This window comes from Gobius niger (genome assembly GCF_951799975.1).
Source record: "Gobius niger genome assembly, chromosome: 9".
Taxonomy (NCBI): Eukaryota; Metazoa; Chordata; class Actinopteri; order Gobiiformes; family Gobiidae; genus Gobius; species Gobius niger.
Genome location: NC_136860.1, coordinates 28,987,041 through 29,007,193, shown reverse-complemented (window position 1 = coordinate 29,007,193; position 20,153 = coordinate 28,987,041). Strand labels below are relative to the sequence as shown.

Sequence of the window (20,153 nt, the reverse complement as noted above, 5' to 3'; positions counted from 1 at the left end):
TGTACATAGATACAAACAGCATCTCCTCATAGAAGGGGGTGTGGCCTCGCGAGGGGGGAAATATAATCTTTTGGGAAACGCAGTTTTTCACTCTTTTTAGCCATTTTCTGGCAAAATGTAAACTTATTTATCACATACAAATAAAGTCAAGTCTAAATTGGGTCCATGTGATATTTTCTCTCAGCAGATTGTTCAGTAGAAGTGAAAAAACAGCAGTTGTAGCTAGCACTAGCATTAGCACAATGCTAACATGAAGCTTCCTGTTCCTGTGCATTCTCCGTTATTCTCCTCTCCATGTCTTTGTATTTTTATTTAGTAGAAAACTATATTCATAATTCAGCATTTGTTAAAGTAGTTTTTGAATAATTAGATAAAGTTTAGATTTTTCTCCAAATTGTTTTCCCCCTTAACTGTTTTTAACCGTGACCATATATGGGCAATTCCAGAGATGCTGTCTGTATAGTCAAAGTCTCATCCATGCACATTACTAAATGTTGCATTTACAATGTGGTTGTCCACCCTCTGCTAGTGCATTGTACGACTATATATTTATTTCAGAATATTAACACATAACATTATTTTAAGCTATACTACATAAATATCAAGACTTAAGTATCCTGAAATATGACCTTAAGAAAATATACAAATGATTGGCTCCAACAAATAGACCCATGGACAAACGCTGATAAAGTAAGCTATATGTTCACAATGCAACTTTGTGTGACATTGGGATTAGCTTATCTTATTAAAACTTGTTATATTAGCTGCGTCATTAGCATGCATTGTGAAGGATATGAAATTAAGCTGCTTGTCTGGATTTCCATGTTAATTACTGTGAACGTGGAGGTGCAAACGCGTTCAACAGCTGGACTGGCAGATACTCACGACCTCTGTTATCTCCCCGCGCAGCCGAAAACTCGTCCTGCAACATTCACACTGAGTTTGAATGCGGCAACGGAGAGTGCATCAACTACCAGCTCACCTGTGATGGAGTGGCCCACTGCAAGGACAAATCAGACGAGAAGATGCAATACTGTGGTAAGAGGCGCGTAATACGTTTAGATAACAATGTAGCAGGAAGAAAATATGGGGGAAAAAATGTGCGTAAGAGATGTCTGTGTAGGCTAGGAGTTTCTTGAGTCATCTTTTGTACTCTGTGTTTGAAGAGTCGAACGTTTCGCCTCTCATCCAAAAGGCTTTGTCAGCGAACTAAAGTTTCAGCTCAGCCCACAGACCAGATATAAAGAGCAATACATTGGAGAAACCAAAAAACAGCTACAAAAAAGGCTTTATCAACACCGCAGGGAAAGCACAAGCGGCCCTCAGTCCGCTGTTCACCTCCACCTCAGAGCCACTCCTTTAAGTACAGAGAGGTTAGAATGTTATTGAAATAAAAACTTTGAAAGAGGAGTCAAAGAAGAAAGAAAATCCCTCCTTGAACAAGAATGGCAGATTTCGATTTGACCTGTCTCTACTGTACAACAATCTCCTTCGCTCCAGGCCTGGAGAGCTCTGTCATGCTTATGAGGCTGAAACTCAGCCAAGGATCAATAGTAACTAGAAATGCAATGGCTGCGCCATTGCGATTGACTGCGGAATTGCGGGAAGCGAATGCAGAAATTGCATAAACTCTTCAAATTGCATAAATTGCTTAATTTGCATAATCTAATTTGCATAAACTGGTAAAATGCACAAAATGTCATGTTGCATAAACTGCATAAAATGGTAAAATGCATGAATGGGTTAATTTGCATAAATTATGTAAACTGCATAAACTCTTTAAAATTCATAAATCCTAAATGGCATAAACTCTTAAGTTGCATAAACGGTTTAAAATGCATAAAGTGGTTAATTTGCATAAATTGTTAATATTGCATACACTTTGTATATTCTATAAACTGGTCAAACTGTTGAAAGTGCTTGATTGGCAGAAGCTGCACAAATGGCTGAAAGTCCTGGAGTCTCCCCCATTGGCTGGATTCCCCCATACACACCAATGCAAAAATTTCAAACTCCCGTATAAAAAAACTGGAAATCTGCAGAAGGCCAATTTTTTCTCAAAACCCACAAGTTGCATAAGCTGAACATGCACAAAGTGCAGAAATTGCATAAAATGCAGAAAAAAGTGCAGAAAAGCATGGATTTGCGGCAGCCCCATTATAAGTCAATGGGAAAAATCTCCGACATTTCGGCCGATTGCGGAAAAACCGTAAGTTGCAGAAGTCCCAAAAGTATTAGCACCCTTCTCCTCAACATGCGGAACATTTTGATGCATAACTTGCATAAATTGCACAAAGCATGAAGGTGCTGAAAGCTCTAGAATATCGGGAAAAAGATGGAAGAGGAATAATAATAAAGAACATGAAAACCAATAATTGACTGCGGAAGAATTCCGCAGTCAATCAATTAATAGTGATCAGCTGAGAGTAGGGCCATTCAGACTGAAACTCAGGTGTGAGTTAGGTCAACAAAGATGTTTACCTGCTGGTGAGAATAGGCGTTAATAGAGGGAAGGGACTGAGCCAAGCTATACTCCTCCCAGTGGTGTATATCTAGTCTGCGGGCTGAGCCGAAACTTAAGTGTCGCTGATGAAGCCTTTTGGATGAGAGACAAAACGTTCGACACTTCAGAGAACAGAAGAGGACTCAAGAACCTTCATTAAAGGCATTTTGAGGTTTACATATTTGTCATGTGCTGTGGTTTCCCGTACCATAAGAACATTGATAATGGGGATCCTGGGGTCAAGACTGGAAAAAAGTGAATCTGAATCTATGGGACTAAACATAAAAGAAGAAAAAACAATAAACTGAGGTAAACACATGGTATATGAGTATTAGTAACTCTTTTTTGGTGATTTTGTTTGGATCAGGGTATGTTTTATTTCTCTCAGGACACAGGCGGTGTCCAACTCACGGTGGGATAAATGAAGTTTAGAATTTGTCCTTTGGAGAGCTCAAAAACAATGAGCCTAAATGCTGAATGAAGTACAAGAGGCGTGATGTGAAGGAGAAAAAGAGGATGAGGCTGAAAAAGAGAAGCAACAGTTGTGCACATACAAGAAAACAGCCTCGACTCAACCAAAGCTTTTCTTGTGCAAGGCTGAAGGCCCTTTGTTCCAGCTGTTTGTATGTCAGTGTAATTCTACAAACTGATAAAGGAACTGAATGTTAATATACTATATGTCTTTGAGAATCTTCTCTGATAAGAGGTGAAACATCCTGAACTCTGATCAACCCTGTCCAGATGGCTACTTTTTAAAAGTTTTACTACAATCTTCCATCTTTACCCAGACTTCACAAACTCTGCAATCAAACCTTTTCTTTGTTTTGTTTTTTTTGTGCTTCAGAAAACCGCAGCTGTCGAAAGGGCTTCCGAGCGTGTTACAACCAGCACTGCGTGTCCAACAGCCGCTTCTGTGATGGCGTGGACGACTGCGGGGACAACTCTGACGAAGCCTTCTGCACCAGTAAGTCGGGCTCGTTTGATCTCTGATTCAATCCTCTCTGTCGCCGCGGACCGCACCAACTTTTAGATTAAATACACTGCTTCACGCTGCGCTAAGCCTCGCCTGTATAATGAGCCCGGAGATCTGGAAAAGTTCAACCTCCAACAACCAAACGAAACTTCTCTTTGAGCTTTGTGTGTCCTTCCTCGTGCCCTGAATGGTTTGTTATGAACTTGAAGGTGCAATAATGACACAAAAAGGGTATGTCGTGTGTTTAATTCCATGCTGTAATTGGTCTGTAGAGAAACAGTATTCGCTTGAGTGCGTAGGCACTTGCCGGCAGTTGATTGAACCAGACTGGAGGAACCTTGGGCATCTAACTTAGCTCCTTTGTGGCATTTCCTAATTAATGTAAAACTATCCAGTGGCCAAGGAAGAAGCCCATCTCCCTCTCTGTCACTGTATCTCTGGCTTATTTTTAATTGGATGTAAACAGTAATTTCTCATTATATCGCTCACAATTTCAATTCCCTTTTACGGAGTTGGCACAGAAAAATATTTACCTACATTTAGACGTACTGTATCTTCTTTCACACTCTCTAACTTGTTTGCATTCGTATTGTCTTTTGTCTTCTTCTATGCCTCTTTTCATGCACTTTCTGGCATCCCCAACCAGATTCAGTGGTTCGGGGAGTTTTCAGACCACTTTTAATTAGTTGTTTTTTTATTTTGTAGACTCAAGTCATATCAATTTCTTTCCAGTAAAAAGAGAAATCAACACTGATTACCCAAGAAACATTCAACAAAAAATCAATCCTAGTGCGCGAGTAAAACTTCTTCATGACTTTAGCATTCAACCTGTGAGTTGTGTTGTTTTTAAACATTCATTAAAGTTTTGGTGTGTGGTAAATTCCTTGTCAGTGCTTTTTCAGTGTCATAATTCATTATAAAGGCGTTGGAAGACAAAGAGGGGTGTAAAACCACTCTATATTTACTATAATTCTTCACTGAAATCCAATTTTTCTGACTTTATCCAAATGTCTCCTCTCCAAATGTTCTCATTCATCCTCATCATTCACCAAGAAAACTTCTTCTTTTGCTCTTCCATAATGTCCAAATCTTGCCTCATGACTTTTAAAGGAACAGGCCACCATTTTGCATTCTGAGATAGTTTAGTTTAGACAAGCTGATGCGTACCTGTCTGGTCATCACGTATGCGCTCAGTCAGACAAAAAGACCGAAGATGTTAGCATTTAGCCTCTCCTCCTCTCCTCTTTGGGTCCAAAGGGGGTGAAGTTAGAAGTGACCAAGCTCTTTTACGTTTTTAGATACGGTTACGTGAGCAGTTACACGATCCAAGTATAGTCACACAAAATTAAACATGTTGATTTTCGAAGCGGATAAAAATGGATCGTGTAACTACGAGGGATGGAACGATAATGAAATTTGGGGTCATACTTGCGATTAACGATATTATCACGATATTTGCCTATGGTTTAAAAAAATCACTGAAACTGCAGAAATGATGGACATTGGGAAATTATTTAGTTTTCCTCTTCATTGTCTGCTGTAAATGTCATATTGAGTTAGACATAAAGTTTTGGACTTTACTGTTGTCATCAACACAAAACATGCAGCTAATGAGCAGCTCGACACAGAAAATACTATTTCTGCAGTGGGTGATCAAAGAATGGATTTGGATGAGGAACTAACCCACTGAAATCTTAAGTACTGCTGACTTTAGTCACATCTCCATGGAGACGAACCTACTCCCAGTAAAGTTACCGGCACTGGTTGTCTGATGGAAATAGCGATTATCTTCTAGCACGATAATCGCGATAATAAAAAAATGTGGCGATCAATTAATTGCCCCCTTTTTTTGCGATTAACGATATTATTGATTATCGTCCCATCCCTTGTAACTACTCACGTAACCGTATTTAAATAGGGGAAAACTGGAAGAGCTTGGTTTTTAACTTCACCCCGTTGGTCCCATAGAGGAGAGGCTAACACCATCTTTTTTGTGGGACTGAGCGCACACGTAAAGATTTGACAGGTACGCATCAACTCGTCTAAGCTTAGGTAAGAACATATCTCAGTATGTAAAAACGGAGGCCTTTTACTTTAAGCCACTGACTTTAAAATGTACGACAAAATGCCAGTTTGCTCTTCTCCTTTTTTTCCTTGCTGAAGACTCTTTTCTAAAATTATGATAACCTTTGCTAAAAAAGTTCCTTATTAACAACAGAGCTGCAAAGCTTTTTTTTTTTTTTTGGAACATTCTAAGAGCAGTGACTTGCTCTTTCACTAAAAGGACCGTGACATTTACCAGTCGTTTGAATCGTACAAACTCCACGTTAATTAAGCCTTTCACCTTTTCTCAGTTGTGAGTTTCACATGAGGTTTATACTTGGCTTAGACCTGCCCCAGACGTAGTTTACATGTCCAGCCATAGACCTGGTTAAACCTTATTAGACACAGGATTCATTTCCAGCCGTTGTCCCTCAGTTGCGCACACAAACACAGGCTCATACACCAACATACTGTATTTAGACATTGGAGCCAAGGGATGCAAAGTGTCCTGACTAAGGAGAACGTGACAGTCTGCATTAGCCAGAGCAGGAATCTAACCTACAGACTGACAGGTGAACTTTCTGCCAATGAGCCACTGCTGCAGCCAATTAACGTAGTCCCTGTTTAGCTCTGCTTCACACATCAGACTTGCCACCTCACTTCACTCTCTTATATCATTTCACGCTTTTAAAAGTGAATCCGTCCCTGAGCTAAATTCACCCCTCCAGACAGGGGCTGCAAGTATTGTTTTGAACTGTACCTGTAAGTGCCTGAGTGCTGTTTCCTCTCTCTTATCTTTTTGAAATGCTAATTCTCGTCTCCCAGATGTCACATGCGCCTCTTCAGAAACATCCTGCAAAGACGGGAGCTGCGTGCCGAGCTCCTCGTGGTGTAACCAGGTCATAGACTGCGCTGACGCCTCTGATGAGAAAAATTGCAGTAAGTCCTTGTCAGCTCATATGTGAACAAATTAAATGTGTAGTAATTATTATAAAACTTCACGATGGAGAATCTTATTTGTTTCTTTTTTCTCATTGTTAGTAAGCAAAATTGGTTCAATAGATGATATTCGTGATCTTTTCTTCTGGTCACTTTTTTATGGCTTGAGTGCCTGTGGTCAAACAACATGAGGTGGTGTGATAACATAGATGCAATTTTACACAATAATGCTCCTTGTATCAAGAAACCATTCACCCAGTTACTAAACACTAATGTATATACTGGAGGAATGGGGGCTGAGGTCTGGCCCACAATAAAAATTGTGTAGCATTTTGCCCTCTGTCCAAAAATAATGATGCAAACAGCTGGGGACCTCCACAGTTAAATGCCTTTGGCACTTTTACCCATTTAAAATGATATCTTGAAATGAGCTCACTCCCCCCTCAGGTGGCCTGGCCAGCCAGACTACACGCTTTTCCAATCCTTTACAAAGACGTGTAATCTGGTACTGAGGGTTATCTCCGTGAGTTCTGAAGGGTGTGATTGACAGCCGGATTAACCAAACAGAGAGATACATCGTCTGTCCAGCAGGGCGGCTTACAGTGTGCGAAAACATTCAATTCAACAAGAAATATTGCACTGATTTCCTCTTCTGCTAAATCAACATGCAAACTACGAAACTATTTTTTAATTAAAGGTGAAATAGTTTATGAAGTTTGTTCTGAATGATGCGCGGATTGAGATTCTTCTGCATTTGAGTAACACATTACACATTCGCATATGTGATTGGAGCAATACAAAGGTTAGTGGTTTTGGGAACAGAAAGCAGGGGAGACTGTTCTATCCTGTTCTTTCCTTTGGCTTTAGAATGATTATGTAAATTATGCACATCACATGCTGACTAAACCCAGCATCTTAGATCTGGGGCTTAGCTTAGCCTCTCACTCTCTTTTTCTCTCTCAACCCTCTCTGTTCCTCTCTTTACATCTTTTTTTTCTTTCTATGTCCCTCTCCTTCCCCCTTTCACTCTCTTCTTCTTCCCCCTCTTTTTCTATCTTACTCTATCCATTCCCCCATCCCTCGCCTCGCTTCGTGACACTGTGCTCTGCTCTGCATTCAGACCACACGGACTGCTCACACTTTTACAAGCTGGGGGTGAAAGAGAGAGAGTTCGTCAGCTGTAACTCCACCTCCCTGTGCATCCACCCCTCCTGGATCTGTGATGGGGCCAACGACTGCGGAGACTACGCCGATGAGACCAACTGTCAGGGTGAGGAGAGCCACACTCGAACCGCCATGATACAACCGCCTACTCTGCTCACTGAAGCCCGACAACAACAACCAGACTTAATGTGATCTTAGATGATTAGCTCCCATCAGACTTTACCGAGAGCTGTTTTGTCACGTGTTGGTGATCCTTCACAATTCCAATAATTAGTTTGGTATTGATGGAGGTTTAGACAAAGCAAAAGGATGGCCACTACTGTATGTATGAATATTCCTACACATTGTTGATGAACTGCTGACATTTCCTCCCAATGAAATGAAGATCTTTGTTGGCCTTTGAACCTGAACCTGGCCAAGCAGAATCCCCTCAAACAACAAGTCATTATTAGAAAAACTTTCACTTTCATGTTGAACGCTTGCACTTGACACGAGTAACTTAGCTCAGTAGCCTCTTTCGACCCCTGTCATGCACCAAGCTCTTAAGCTGACTCCATGTTTGTTTGTGTCCAGTCTCTCATGGGCAGAAGTGCGAGGAGGGACACTTCGCTTGTCCGAGTGGGAACTGCATTTCCAGCGTCTGGCTGTGTGACGGACAGAAGGACTGTGAGGACGGAGCTGACGAGTTTCAGTGCGGTAAGAAACGAAAACAGATCTTACCCTCAAAGCAAGAGCTGCTAAATACTGCACTCAGCTGGTCGTTCATTTTGTTTTTGCTTTAGGAAGTTCACTTACCTCTTACCTCTTACCTCCCACCTTTAACCGAGGACATTTCCCCCTGTTCAGCTTCACCCAAATCTAAAAGCTTCTCAACTGGAGCTTACAGTCTATAGGCCAGTGTTTAGGCTAATTTTTTAAGTATTTTTTGTCTGGGTTTTTTGTCTCTCTTTTGCCGCATTTTTGTCACATTTTGGAAGTGTTTTTTGTTGTGTTCTCGTCTTTTTCAGTCGCTTTATTGTTGTGTTTTTGTTGCTTTTTCCGTTGCTTTTATGTTGTTTTTTCGTCACTTTTTCCTCCCATTTCTGTCACTTTTTGTGTCCTTTTTGTCACTTTTTCATCACTCTTTAGTTGTGTGTTTTTGTTGCTTTTTTGCCACGTTTTTTGCTTTTAGATTTTAGATTGCTTTTGGGTAATACCAAACTAGAGAAAATGTGCTCAGTTCATATGCGGGGGTTAAGTGGCTAATGTAATATATTATTGGTTCATGTTTTAGACATAATTTTAGCTATAATGGCAAGTTCATCCCTGTTTAGATCCTTGTTCTTAAATAGACATGTAGACCTGTTACGATTGGCTTTTGTCTTGATTGAATTTGACGTTCGGGTCTAGTTCATACAGTAATTACTCCCAGTGCTTTTCTGATTTAGCCTCAGTTTTGACCACTGCGTTACTGATATGTAGGTTAATTTATTGTTTACCCGCACCATCTCATCGCTGCGTGAAACTGCATTGCCACTCATAGCCTCCACACAGTAGTTATCCCCATAGTGCCTGTTTTCATACGCAGCCCTACTCGAGGCACTGTTTTCTAGTGATGCTATGTTCCCTAATGGGTGGAAATAGATGGGCTACAGTGCGCCGTCTCGTGAACGCCGGGATATTTATCTTCCATTAACAAGACGCCATTTGTCGTAATGCTTTTGTCATTTGAATAGATCCGGGGCTAGAACAAATAATACATACAGTATATAATGAGCCGACAAGCGGAGGCTAGATGATTGTTTATCGCCACGCCACAAGGCTGCATTTTTTTCTTTATTTTTTTTCACTTTGTTTTGTTCCTGTTATTGTATGTCGGGGAGATCTCACGTGGGTGTTACGTCTTGTTTGAAAGTCTAATTTTGACCCTAAATTCATATCAAGCCTGTTAAAAGACACGCAGCGTTTCCCCCTTGCACTTTTTTCGAATTATCATATCCAGCTTTCTTCTGTGTAGCAATTTAATTAATGAGCCAGCTATCAGTCACGGAAATAGCTCTCTACCAGATAGGAGTATTCAGTTTAAAGAGGAAAGAAGGTTGCTCTGCCACTCTCCTTTTTTCTTTTCACTCTAGGCAGGAAGAGAGAAGGTTTTGGTGCTTTGATGCGTTCTAATGTATTCGTATAGTTCACTGTGACAAAGCCGATATCTGTCCAATTAAACAGGAGGGTCTTAATTAAAGCATGGTATGGATTAGTAAAAAGTCACCCACCGAAATCAACAGCGTGCACTTCAGAAACCAAAGCAGCGTTGAGTGGGAGGACTGACTTAGGTGGTCCGAGAGGCTGATGAGATCCACTGTGTTTACATACATGCGGATGGTGATGGGTTCTGTGAGAGCTCTTCTCATGTTTAACACGTTTAAATGAAGCCTGGCAGAATGAGCCTGTAATGTAACACTCTGTATAATTGGAGCTGACAACTAGAATAGTAAATATAGACTCTAACGATAATAGTTTTTGATGACTGTGACATGTGCAGCAGGGATTTATTGATTTTTGAAGCCATGGAAACATATGTTGACATGTTTAAAGTAGGTAGGGTGGTTGGTAGTGTGATTAGCCTGTCTCACAGCACGGAAAGGTCTTTAAATGTTGTTCCCCTTGTGAGCTACTATTATGGAAACAATAAATAAATAAATAAATACCTGGGACTTAGTATATCCTGGACTGCTTGATAGTTGCCAAAGTCTATTCAAACTCGTGGTGGGACCGGATTAATGGAGTTAATCATGTCCTTTGTATTTAATTAATCACAATTAATCGCATTCAAGCATAATTTATTTAGAGGTTGTATATATTATTAGAGGTATATTTTTGATGCTTCTTATGTTACTTAACTTAAATTAATATGAGGCCTGTGTGATCATTTCAAACACTTCAAAGACAACAGCTGTTTGATAGCACAGCGGTTAGTGCTTGTGCTTCACAGCTAGAAGGTCCGGGTTCGATTCCCACCAAGGACGGGGCCTTTCTGTGTGGAGTTTGCATGTTCTCTCCGTGTCTGCGTAGGTTTCCTCCGGGTACTCCGGTTTCCCCTACAACTAAAAACATGTACAATAGGCCAGGATGTATGAGAGTGTGTTTGAGAGTGCGCATGGGGGACGGCGGATGAAAATTAGCCTAAGGCTACAATCCGGTGTGGCTTGTTCATTAACTTGCACTGTCCCTACCAAATAAACCATAAATAAATAAATAAATAAAATTTTGGCGAATGATCATTTGAAATGAGTTTTTGTTGGCTTAACTGCATGAAGTTATACACAGAAACATTTATTTTGGCTTTACGCAGTGTGTGTCTCTAAGCAACGTCTTGCAGGAAAAAGGAAACTGAAAAAGTGTTTCTAAAGTAAAGTGTTATTCAGTTTGATTAATATTCTTAATCACATTAAACCATATGTAATTAATTTATCAGGATTAATATTTAAAAAAAACTAATTAAAACACAAAGAAAGCAAATGTGTTTGCTGATTGTGTTCAGCATAGTCATTACACTGTCATTTGGTGCATACTATATAAAATGCATCTTAAAGGCACACCGCCTAGAATTTTACCCAATAAACAAAATGTAGATATAAGCAGAAATGTATGTATGTATATGTATATGTGTATATGTATATGTGTGTATACATGTATGTGCGTGTTTGTGTGTGCGTGTATACATGTGCACGTGTGGATATGCATGTGTATATGTATACTTATATATATTATATATATACTTTTTCATTTATTTATATATGTATATATATATATTTTATTTTTCTTTACGTTTTTTTTTATTGCACTAGGTGTAAAATAAATGTAAAAAAACATATATATATATATATTGTGTTAATTCTGACATGCTAATTGTGTGGTAACAAAGGTAACAAAAATAAATACATTGGGTCACTATTTAAAGAGGGGCAGAGAGTTAGCGGTAGCTCTCGAACAGCAGGCACACAGACATGGAAGTGTATCCAGATTGTGTAGCCTTGACAAGTATCTTCAGTGGCAGAACAAAGCTACATGTGTTTGACTCAAATGCTATGGAGATACATATTTCCAGCTTTAAAATTTGAACACTTGTATTTACATTTCTCTCACGACCAGATCAAATGAAGCCAATCAGTTTTTCATGTTTGCGATTTTTCTGTTCATGCATATTGTTAACATAGTGCACACCACACGAATGCCATTTACAGTCTTTTATCTGTTAATGTAATTTCTGTATAAAATGATAAATCCCCGGCTTCAATTGCAGCTCTATCAGACGAAGTGATAGGAATAATGTGAAGTTCTGAATAGCTTTTGAGGACAAATAGACAATATTCCCATTTCTCAGGGTTAATTATCATATAAAAAGCTCCATCTCCTGATAATCTGGCTGCATGTGCAAAATGGTTTTAGGGAAATGTCATTACGCCTCTGGATTTGAAATTCCACATCTGATTAGATGAAATAGTCATTTGTCACTTCACAATGCCTGACGCGCCTCGCCACGACGCGAGAGAGAAACACGATTGAAATTGGGACATGAAAGACTTGGTGTGATACAGTTAATATGCTTCAGACCTGCTTTTTGTACTACACTTGAAGCAGCTGTTGCCATTTGAAATGCAAATCCAGTATCAAGTACAGAAAGTCTGAATAATCAACCAGGACTAAAACAGACACATCCAAATGACTGACACGCAACGCATAATTCAATTGATTAACATTGACGCGTTGAGAATTTGATTTATTTGGAAAAACATATTTCTCAACTTTTGTTTTAGTCTTGTGGGAAAATGTACTGCATTTGACCCATCCTTCAACCAGTATCTTAGTACAACCAGGAACCCATCTGCCGATCTTTGCTAGCTAAGACACCTTGTTCATGAGTGCGAATCTCTCGGATCAGCCTATAATGTGCATGTTTTTGGGTTGAGTGCCCATCCAGCTCCACATAGACCAGAAATCAGTCCCACTCAACCACAGGCTTTGAGACTTTGTGATGAAGGAGTTGGAGATGAACTGGCTGAGGTGTCTGATGGTTTGCTGCTATGATAGCTGGTCATAAAGCGACAGACAGGTGATTTGAGGTAGGGATGTGGCACAAAATACAGTCTCATGGTTGAATCCTTGTGGTATTTGTCATTTTAAGTCCCTCTCCCTTACCCTGAACAGCGTGGCGTCCACATGTGTCAAGGCGGCGTGATGTTCATTGCTCAGTTTGATTGCCACCCCACCCATCCATGATCCCCACCTCCAGCACACTTCCCGCTCTCCATGTCTCATTAAAGCCTGTCAGCTTTGCCAGGGCCTGACAGAGAGAGTGCGACCGCTGTAAGGCTCCCCGGGGAGAGGTGGGTGGCTCGGTGACACAGACCCAGCCAGGATTATGTGAACACACATTTTACACAATGGCGTTTACACCATCGGCGGAGTGCCTCTTCAGTTGTCATCCTTGTCTCATCATCTGTGGCGTGTTAAGCTTGGCTAGGCAGCATTAATGAGGTTCAACTTCTGGGTCAAACGTTTAGCCAATGACAGTGACAGTGTATAAATTGTCTGTCGAGTAAAGCTTGTTGTTTGTGTTATTTTGTCAAGCAGCAAAAAGTAACCAGGTGTATGCAATGCGCTTGGAGGATTTTCATTGTGGCACAATGCACATGGCACACGTTTGGCTTATGTTACTGTGCTGTTGCTATGCTGTGACATCACTCGCATTCCCTCTATATTAAATTAACATCATTAAGGTTAAAGGACGCAAAAAAACAAAAACTGACAAGCAAATTATTCATCTTTGGTAGTGCTTTACTCTGCAGCACAGTTATAGCACATGGAACCTAAAAGTGAATGTTATAGCATAATAATAATAATGGCATTACATGAAAGAAGGACACATATTTCATTATTTGTTTCATGGTTATATGAACAATCGTAACTGCTAACAAATAAAACAACAAAGCAACTACACTAACCAATATAAACACAGTCAATTATTGGTAAACACTGTCAGTATTGTCTTGATCGTAATAATCAAACAAGGCTAAAAAATGCCTTACACGTTGTTTATTCTTAGATGTCATACTATTTCCTAGCCTGGCCAGCCAGCCCACTTCACCTTTTGAACAGAAAGTTTAGTGGTTTGCCTCCAGCCAGTCCCAAAACCGATGTGATTTGTATCGCTCTAAACAGAGATTCAAATATGTTACGTGACTTAAATACAGAAGAATCTCAAATTGTGTATCATTCAGTGCAAGCTTTCTCACCTGTAATTCGCCCGTTGTTTTGGCAGAAGATGTCTTGTTAATTCTAATGTTTTCGCGCACAGAAAGCTGCCAAGTTGGATGGACCATGCGTCTCTCTGATTGGTTAATCAGCATGTCAGTCACGCCTCACGGAGATAACACCGAGTACCAGACTACATGCTTTTGTAAAGAATTGGAAAGGGGTGTATAGGGTGGCTGGCCAGGCTAGCTGTTTCCATCCTATTGCCACGTATTACTGCAGCTCTTTCTTCATACGTAATTATTTTTAATTAACTTTCTAGAGGAAAATTTGAGTTTTAGCCAATCATTTCAAAACATGAGGCATTGATTGTGGTAAAGAACCTTGGCCATTGTGATAGTACTGTGTGTATCTGCCGTACTAGTATGTATAGCAAGGACAGTAGTTTCAGCATCTTCTTTGTTTGTTCTTCTGTTTTCAAAGCATTAGAATAACAGGTTTAGATCTTTGTACTGAAATAATGTTCAAATACATTTCTGAGAAGGAAGACAACGCCATTGTTGTTTGTTTACTTGTGTTCGCTGCCTGACCTCTGTCCATTGCCATATTACGCTCAATATCTCTGTCATATATGGTATATTATTATGCATACTGATGGTTTGTTGAAAGTACAGTACATATATAGTATATATGTGTTGTAAAATTTATAAAGCAATAGTCAGTGCAGCATTCCCTTTATTTTCCTTTGCGCCCTAACCACAACTATCCATCAAATATATCCCTGTGAAAAACAAGTTGAAATATACATTGCAGCCCTCTGTGTAGCAGCAACTACAGAGCACAGAAGAGCTAAGGGGCAAACGGGAGGCAGCCGCTTGTTGAGTTGTGATTAAAAACGCTCCTGAAGGCAATGCCGCTTCACGTTTTATTTTGCTTCCTGCTTTGTTTGATTTATGGCAGGGCTTCTCAAACTGTGGGGCAAGTGGGTACACAGGCTTCTCCTGTGGTACTCGAGCTCAAGGCTTTTGCAGCTCTGGTTAGGGACAGGTTCAAGCCTAATATTAATACAAATTTAGTCATAGACCTGGTTAAGCCTTATTGGATTCTTCTTAATTGGTTCACTGGAGGGTTTTCACTTACACAATTTTCTTTCTGAACTGAACCCTCAATGAATGTCAAAAACTGTAATTGCATAGCTCAACACAGACACCCATTTGGCGTCTGTTGCCATGCTGTGACATCACCTGCATGTCTTAGATTATCCTGTATTCCATCTAAGTTAGTGCTAGTTTAGTCCTTTAGTGAACCTGCTTTTCTTAGCGTAGATTTACTCTACAGACGTTAAGGCTTAGTCCTATTGTAGCCCCAAAATAATCATTGCTTTTGTCTTTACTAAGCATATCAGGGTATGCTAAGTTCATGAATAAAAAAACCTATTATTTTTAGAACTAGAGATGCGCCAATCCAGTGTTTTTGCTTCCAATACTGATACTGGTTTGAGCATCAGCCAATGTCCAATATTAACCAATACCTAGAGACTCTCTGAGTTAAAAAGATAATGTTCCTCTTTTCTCCATTTTAAGTTCAATACAGTCTTATTTTTTTCTTGTCATGGTGTTAAAGATCAATTATACATCTATTAAATAACTAATGGAAACACATTTACAAGGGCCACTGGACTTTCATATATATACACCTGTATATGACATTTGTATATGTATTTACATTACTTTGATATAAACAACTTAAAGTGATCTGATAATTACAACTTGTGCATCAATAATGTGTGCATCTGTTATTGTTTAACAGCATTTCATAAGCTAAAATTTTAGCTAAAATTTATTTCTATCATAGTTTCTGACCCAGCCTTGATTATTTGCCGTTAGCATTAGCTTGCTCCCACTAGCTTTAACATGCTGTTGCTAGCTGCGTCATTTTGCGCGGCGATCACAAATAAACTCACAGAGGTTAAAACTAACTCAAATTCTCCAGGTTCTTAGCTATAAAAAGACATACAGCCTGCCTATATTAACTAAGATTTAATCTGGGAAAGTTGTATTTTCAAAATGGTGAGAGACTAAAACTGATATTGTTTCAGTATCAGATATTTGTTGCCGATACCCAATATTGTATTTTCTCCGGTATTGGCTCTGATATATTTAGAACTTTGTGTAAAAAAAACTTTGTGTTCTCATCACAATAACCACAGATTCATCAATACTGATTTCAAGTATCCGATTTCTCATCGTAGACTCCTCTTGCCTGTGGAACCAGTTCGCGTGCTCCAAAAACAAGTGCATCGCGAAGCAGTGGCTGTGTGACGGGGAGAACGACTGTGAGGACGGGCTGGACGAGAGCATGCAGATCTGCGGTGAGTGAGTCCCGCTGAGACACAGAGGTGAATCTGCGGTTAGTGCCAAAAAAGGTCAAGTCCACTGTATCGTGTTTGACAGCTCATTGTGCGGATTTGGCTCGAAATGGAATAGACCACGTTAATCCATCTCCTGATAATGAGGCTAAAGGACATTTTTGATAAATAGAGTAGACAGTTTGTATATTGACATTACACAAAACAAGGCATTAAGTTTGAGGAATGACGTGGGGAATTCAGTAAGTGGTTGACAATATTGGCAAGTATGAACAGCTCAATATTTTTGAGTAATTAAGTTTTTTTTTCTTTTTTTACAAACTATACAAAATTTAGTAGGCGTGTGTTTCTCATTAACATAATTTCATAACTTCATTTATAAACTAGGCTCAGAAATACTTTTATATGGAATAGTTTCACTGCAGGTCTGTTGCCGATTCAGTTCACATGGAGTAAAATTGTTCATACTTTCACGTTATTGTATCTGTAAATGATCGTTCGCTTTGTGCAGATCAAATGAAATTGATTTGTCCTGAAGTGCTGTGGATGCTCATTGTGTAATTGGCTTATAATGAAATTGCAAAGAGGTAATAATGTCAGTAGAATCCTCTCCAGCAAAGCAAACATGTATTCAAGTTATGCACCAAATCCATGGACCTTTTTTACCTTTGTCTTTTGTTTTGTTTTGTTTTGCTTTTTCCCCTGTAATTTCAGCTCATTTACAGAGGATTGCTGGCCGGTGCACAAAACTCAGTCATAACTCGGGCAGTGTTTACTGAAAAGGAGCTGATGCACAATGAAACTGAGGCTGTTGGCTTCACAAAGGGCCATCATTCTGGGCACAAGTTTAGTTTTATTGGCCCTAATGCGATTGGACATTACATACATTACAAGGGCTGAACAAGCTTTTCTGTCACAAAGCTTTATAGACTCCCATTCGGCGACAGCGGTAGTATTTTCTATTCTAAAGCATGCAAGCAAGATGGGAACTAAGATTTTCATTGGCGTGGCTTTTGACAAGTTCATATTAATTCATGGTGAATACTGCTGTCCTCCTGAGTTGCTGAGCCCCAGACAAAAATCTGTGGGCCCAAGTCCACCCGGGGCACTGCGTATGACTTAACTTTTCCCAAAACCACTCAATGTACAGTACGTGGATAATACATTATACTGTATGGGATGCTTTTCATCTTAGGTAAGCTAACAGGACCCACCATTCATTCTTATTCATTTCTCAGGCCCATATTAGTAAAAGCCACCTTCTTTCACCTGTTGTGTCGTCAACCCAATGTTTTGTGTATATTTTTTTGAAAGTACGCCTGTGTATTTCCTCTCAGGATCAGTGACATGTGCTCCCGGCCTATTCAGCTGTCCTGGTTCGTACGCCTGTGTGCCCAAACGCTGGCTCTGTGATGGAGAGAGGGACTGTCCTGATGGCAGCGATGAGCTCTCGGCAGCTGGATGTGGTAAACATGAACGCACTGTTCAACACAAAGCAGTTTTCACAATTACCGACTGGAGAATGCATTTATATGTTTGTGTAATTACTACCTATACAGAAGTACAAAAGTTAGCAGTGCAGCAAAATCCATCCAAAATTTGATATTGACTGCATACTACCGCTAATTTATAATCCAAGTAACCAAACAAATAAAGAGAACGATGTTGTATTGTGAACATCAAAATATCACATGTCAACGTCGTAAAAATATATAAGTTAACATAACAGGGCTTAACATTTCCTTGCACAGCACAGTATGTTGACCTGCGTACGTATGTGTGAATGATGTATATGTGTGCTCGTTGATTCATAATCAGTCAATGCCGGAGGCATATGGCATGCCATGTTTTGAGTGAAAAATATTCACTGCTTCGCGCCTTCTTTCCTTAGCACCCAATAACACATGTGATCACACCTCGTTCCGCTGCCGCAACAAAGCCTGCATCCCTCAGAGATTTGTGTGTGACCATGACGACGACTGTGGCGATGGATCTGATGAGTCTGTCGAATGCGGTAAGGGAATTGGTCTATAGTGACATCAAGCTTCATATTGGCAGTATTTAACCTATAATCAACTGAGAAGTCCAGACTTAACTTTTTCTCAATGTGCCGCTGCAGTATGTCCAGTGATTATTAATTAATAAAGCCTACAAGTTAGAGAAATTATCAGGTAAAATGTGAATATTAAAAAGAATTAGCTTTTTAACCTGTTATCTGGCATCCCAGGGTTAGGGTTAGAGTCTAATTATGCATATCCAAATCTCAAAGTGTAGTGACTGGAGATCTACTAGTTTCTGAACATTTGTGTAAAATGTGTTTATTTTAGCAGGCAACACTCTGCTCAAATGGAGTGGGCCGAAGCAAGTGCTTATAAACACCCACCCGCAAAATCCATACAATAAAATAATACAAAGGCACATAGTGCAAAAAATACAAAGGAACATAGTGTCAAAGGAAAAAAGCAAGGAAACAAAAGCAAAAAAAAATATTATATACACTCACAGTATCCAATCATGGTAGAAAAGACCACTTATATGATGGTATTTACATATATATATAATATATAATAAGTCATCACATGACTGACACATGTACTGTATACATTCTCCAAAAAGGAGTAACACTGATTACGAAACAGCTTCTTAAGGAACCGTATCATGCACGACCCCTGCAGCATGCACACATGCACACAATGTGCATGTGTATTAACCTTATCCTATTGTAGCTACATTATCAATCATACAATTAACAGCATCATATTTTGATTTGCCTCATTAGCAATAGCTCACATTTGCCGTCCCAAACCCTAATCATGACTCAAACCACTCAACCCCTTACCTGCTGGGGGGACAGCAAGTAACAGGTTAATTAATTTACTTAATTTATTAATGTGAAATTGGATTATTGGAGTAATGCTCTGATGGTATCCGGATCCGTAGCAGTGTTGATAATAATGTGTTTTTTGTTCCATGTAATGAGTGCTGTGAGTCCATGGTTTCTATTTATCTTTCTGTCTGAGATTCTGAAATCCCAACGGTACCGTCTTATATTATACATAGTTATTATATTTACAATAAAATAAGCAAGTATAGTCTGTAACACCACTATATGCGCTTCAGTCCCCCATCTCATCTTTTCCTTTCTTTCCGAGCTATCTTCTTAAACAGAGACTTTTGGCACTCCGAGTTAATGAGAGCCTGGTCTTGTGTGCAGTGTATCGCTCGTGCAGATCAGAGGAGTTTCGCTGCGGGGACGGTCGCTGCCTACTCAGTTCTCAGTGGGAGTGCGACGGCTACGCGGACTGCCCCGACCACTCTGACGAACTGCCTCTCAACCTCAAATGTCTGGCCGCAGGTAAGAATGCTGCTTGACTCCCAGCTGGAAACCCTTCATCATTGTCACTGGGAAATCCACGGGGACATATGGGCTGAGAAGGGAGAGGGGAAGAGTGTGTTTTTGATGGGAGTGGATATGTCAGTCTTCTTCCCAAGCTCAAAGCGGTGGCCAAATCTGTCAGAAGAAAATGCCTGAAAATGATGCAGAAATTAGACTTTTAGGAATGAAGTGAGCCAATACTGATAATGATGAATGTGACAGGAAAAAAAAATGTAACGTCAACATTAGGAGGTGACTTGTCCCCAACAATGTGTTATATTTTTTGGTCCCTACAGGAAGTTTGTGCAATGGCTCCTTCTTCATGTGCTCAAACGGCCGGTGTATTTCGGAGGGCAGCCTGTGCGACGGGCGGGACGACTGTGGGGACGGCTCTGATGAGAAGAACTGTAACGTCAACGAATGCCTGAACCGCAGAGTGAGCGGCTGCACGCAGGACTGCCAGGACCTGGCCGTGGGATACAAGGTGAGGGACCAAAGACCTAACCAGCCATACAGCTTCTTATCACGGGCCTAAACGGTTAGTTTGAGTGAA

General features: G+C 40.0%; 1 protein-coding gene across 12 annotated transcripts in view; it reads left to right on the top strand.

Annotated features, from left to right (window-relative positions):
* Positions 1–20,153, top strand: part of lrp1bb (low density lipoprotein receptor-related protein 1Bb) — a 451,054-nt gene that overhangs the window by 344,583 nt on the left and 86,318 nt on the right. For all 12 annotated transcript variants that reach the window (XM_079563322.1, XM_079563321.1, XM_079563329.1 and 9 more), the window contains 10 exons: positions 910–1,038; positions 3,348–3,467; positions 6,345–6,458; positions 7,579–7,728; positions 8,196–8,318; positions 16,108–16,227; positions 17,562–17,690; positions 18,116–18,238; positions 19,439–19,579; positions 19,897–20,084. In XM_079563322.1, coding sequence (XP_079419448.1) covers positions 910–1,038; positions 3,348–3,467; positions 6,345–6,458; positions 7,579–7,728; positions 8,196–8,318; positions 16,108–16,227; positions 17,562–17,690; positions 18,116–18,238; positions 19,439–19,579; positions 19,897–20,084 — 1,337 coding nt within the window. The remainder of the gene's footprint in view (positions 1–909; positions 1,039–3,347; positions 3,468–6,344; positions 6,459–7,578; positions 7,729–8,195; positions 8,319–16,107; positions 16,228–17,561; positions 17,691–18,115; positions 18,239–19,438; positions 19,580–19,896; positions 20,085–20,153) is intronic.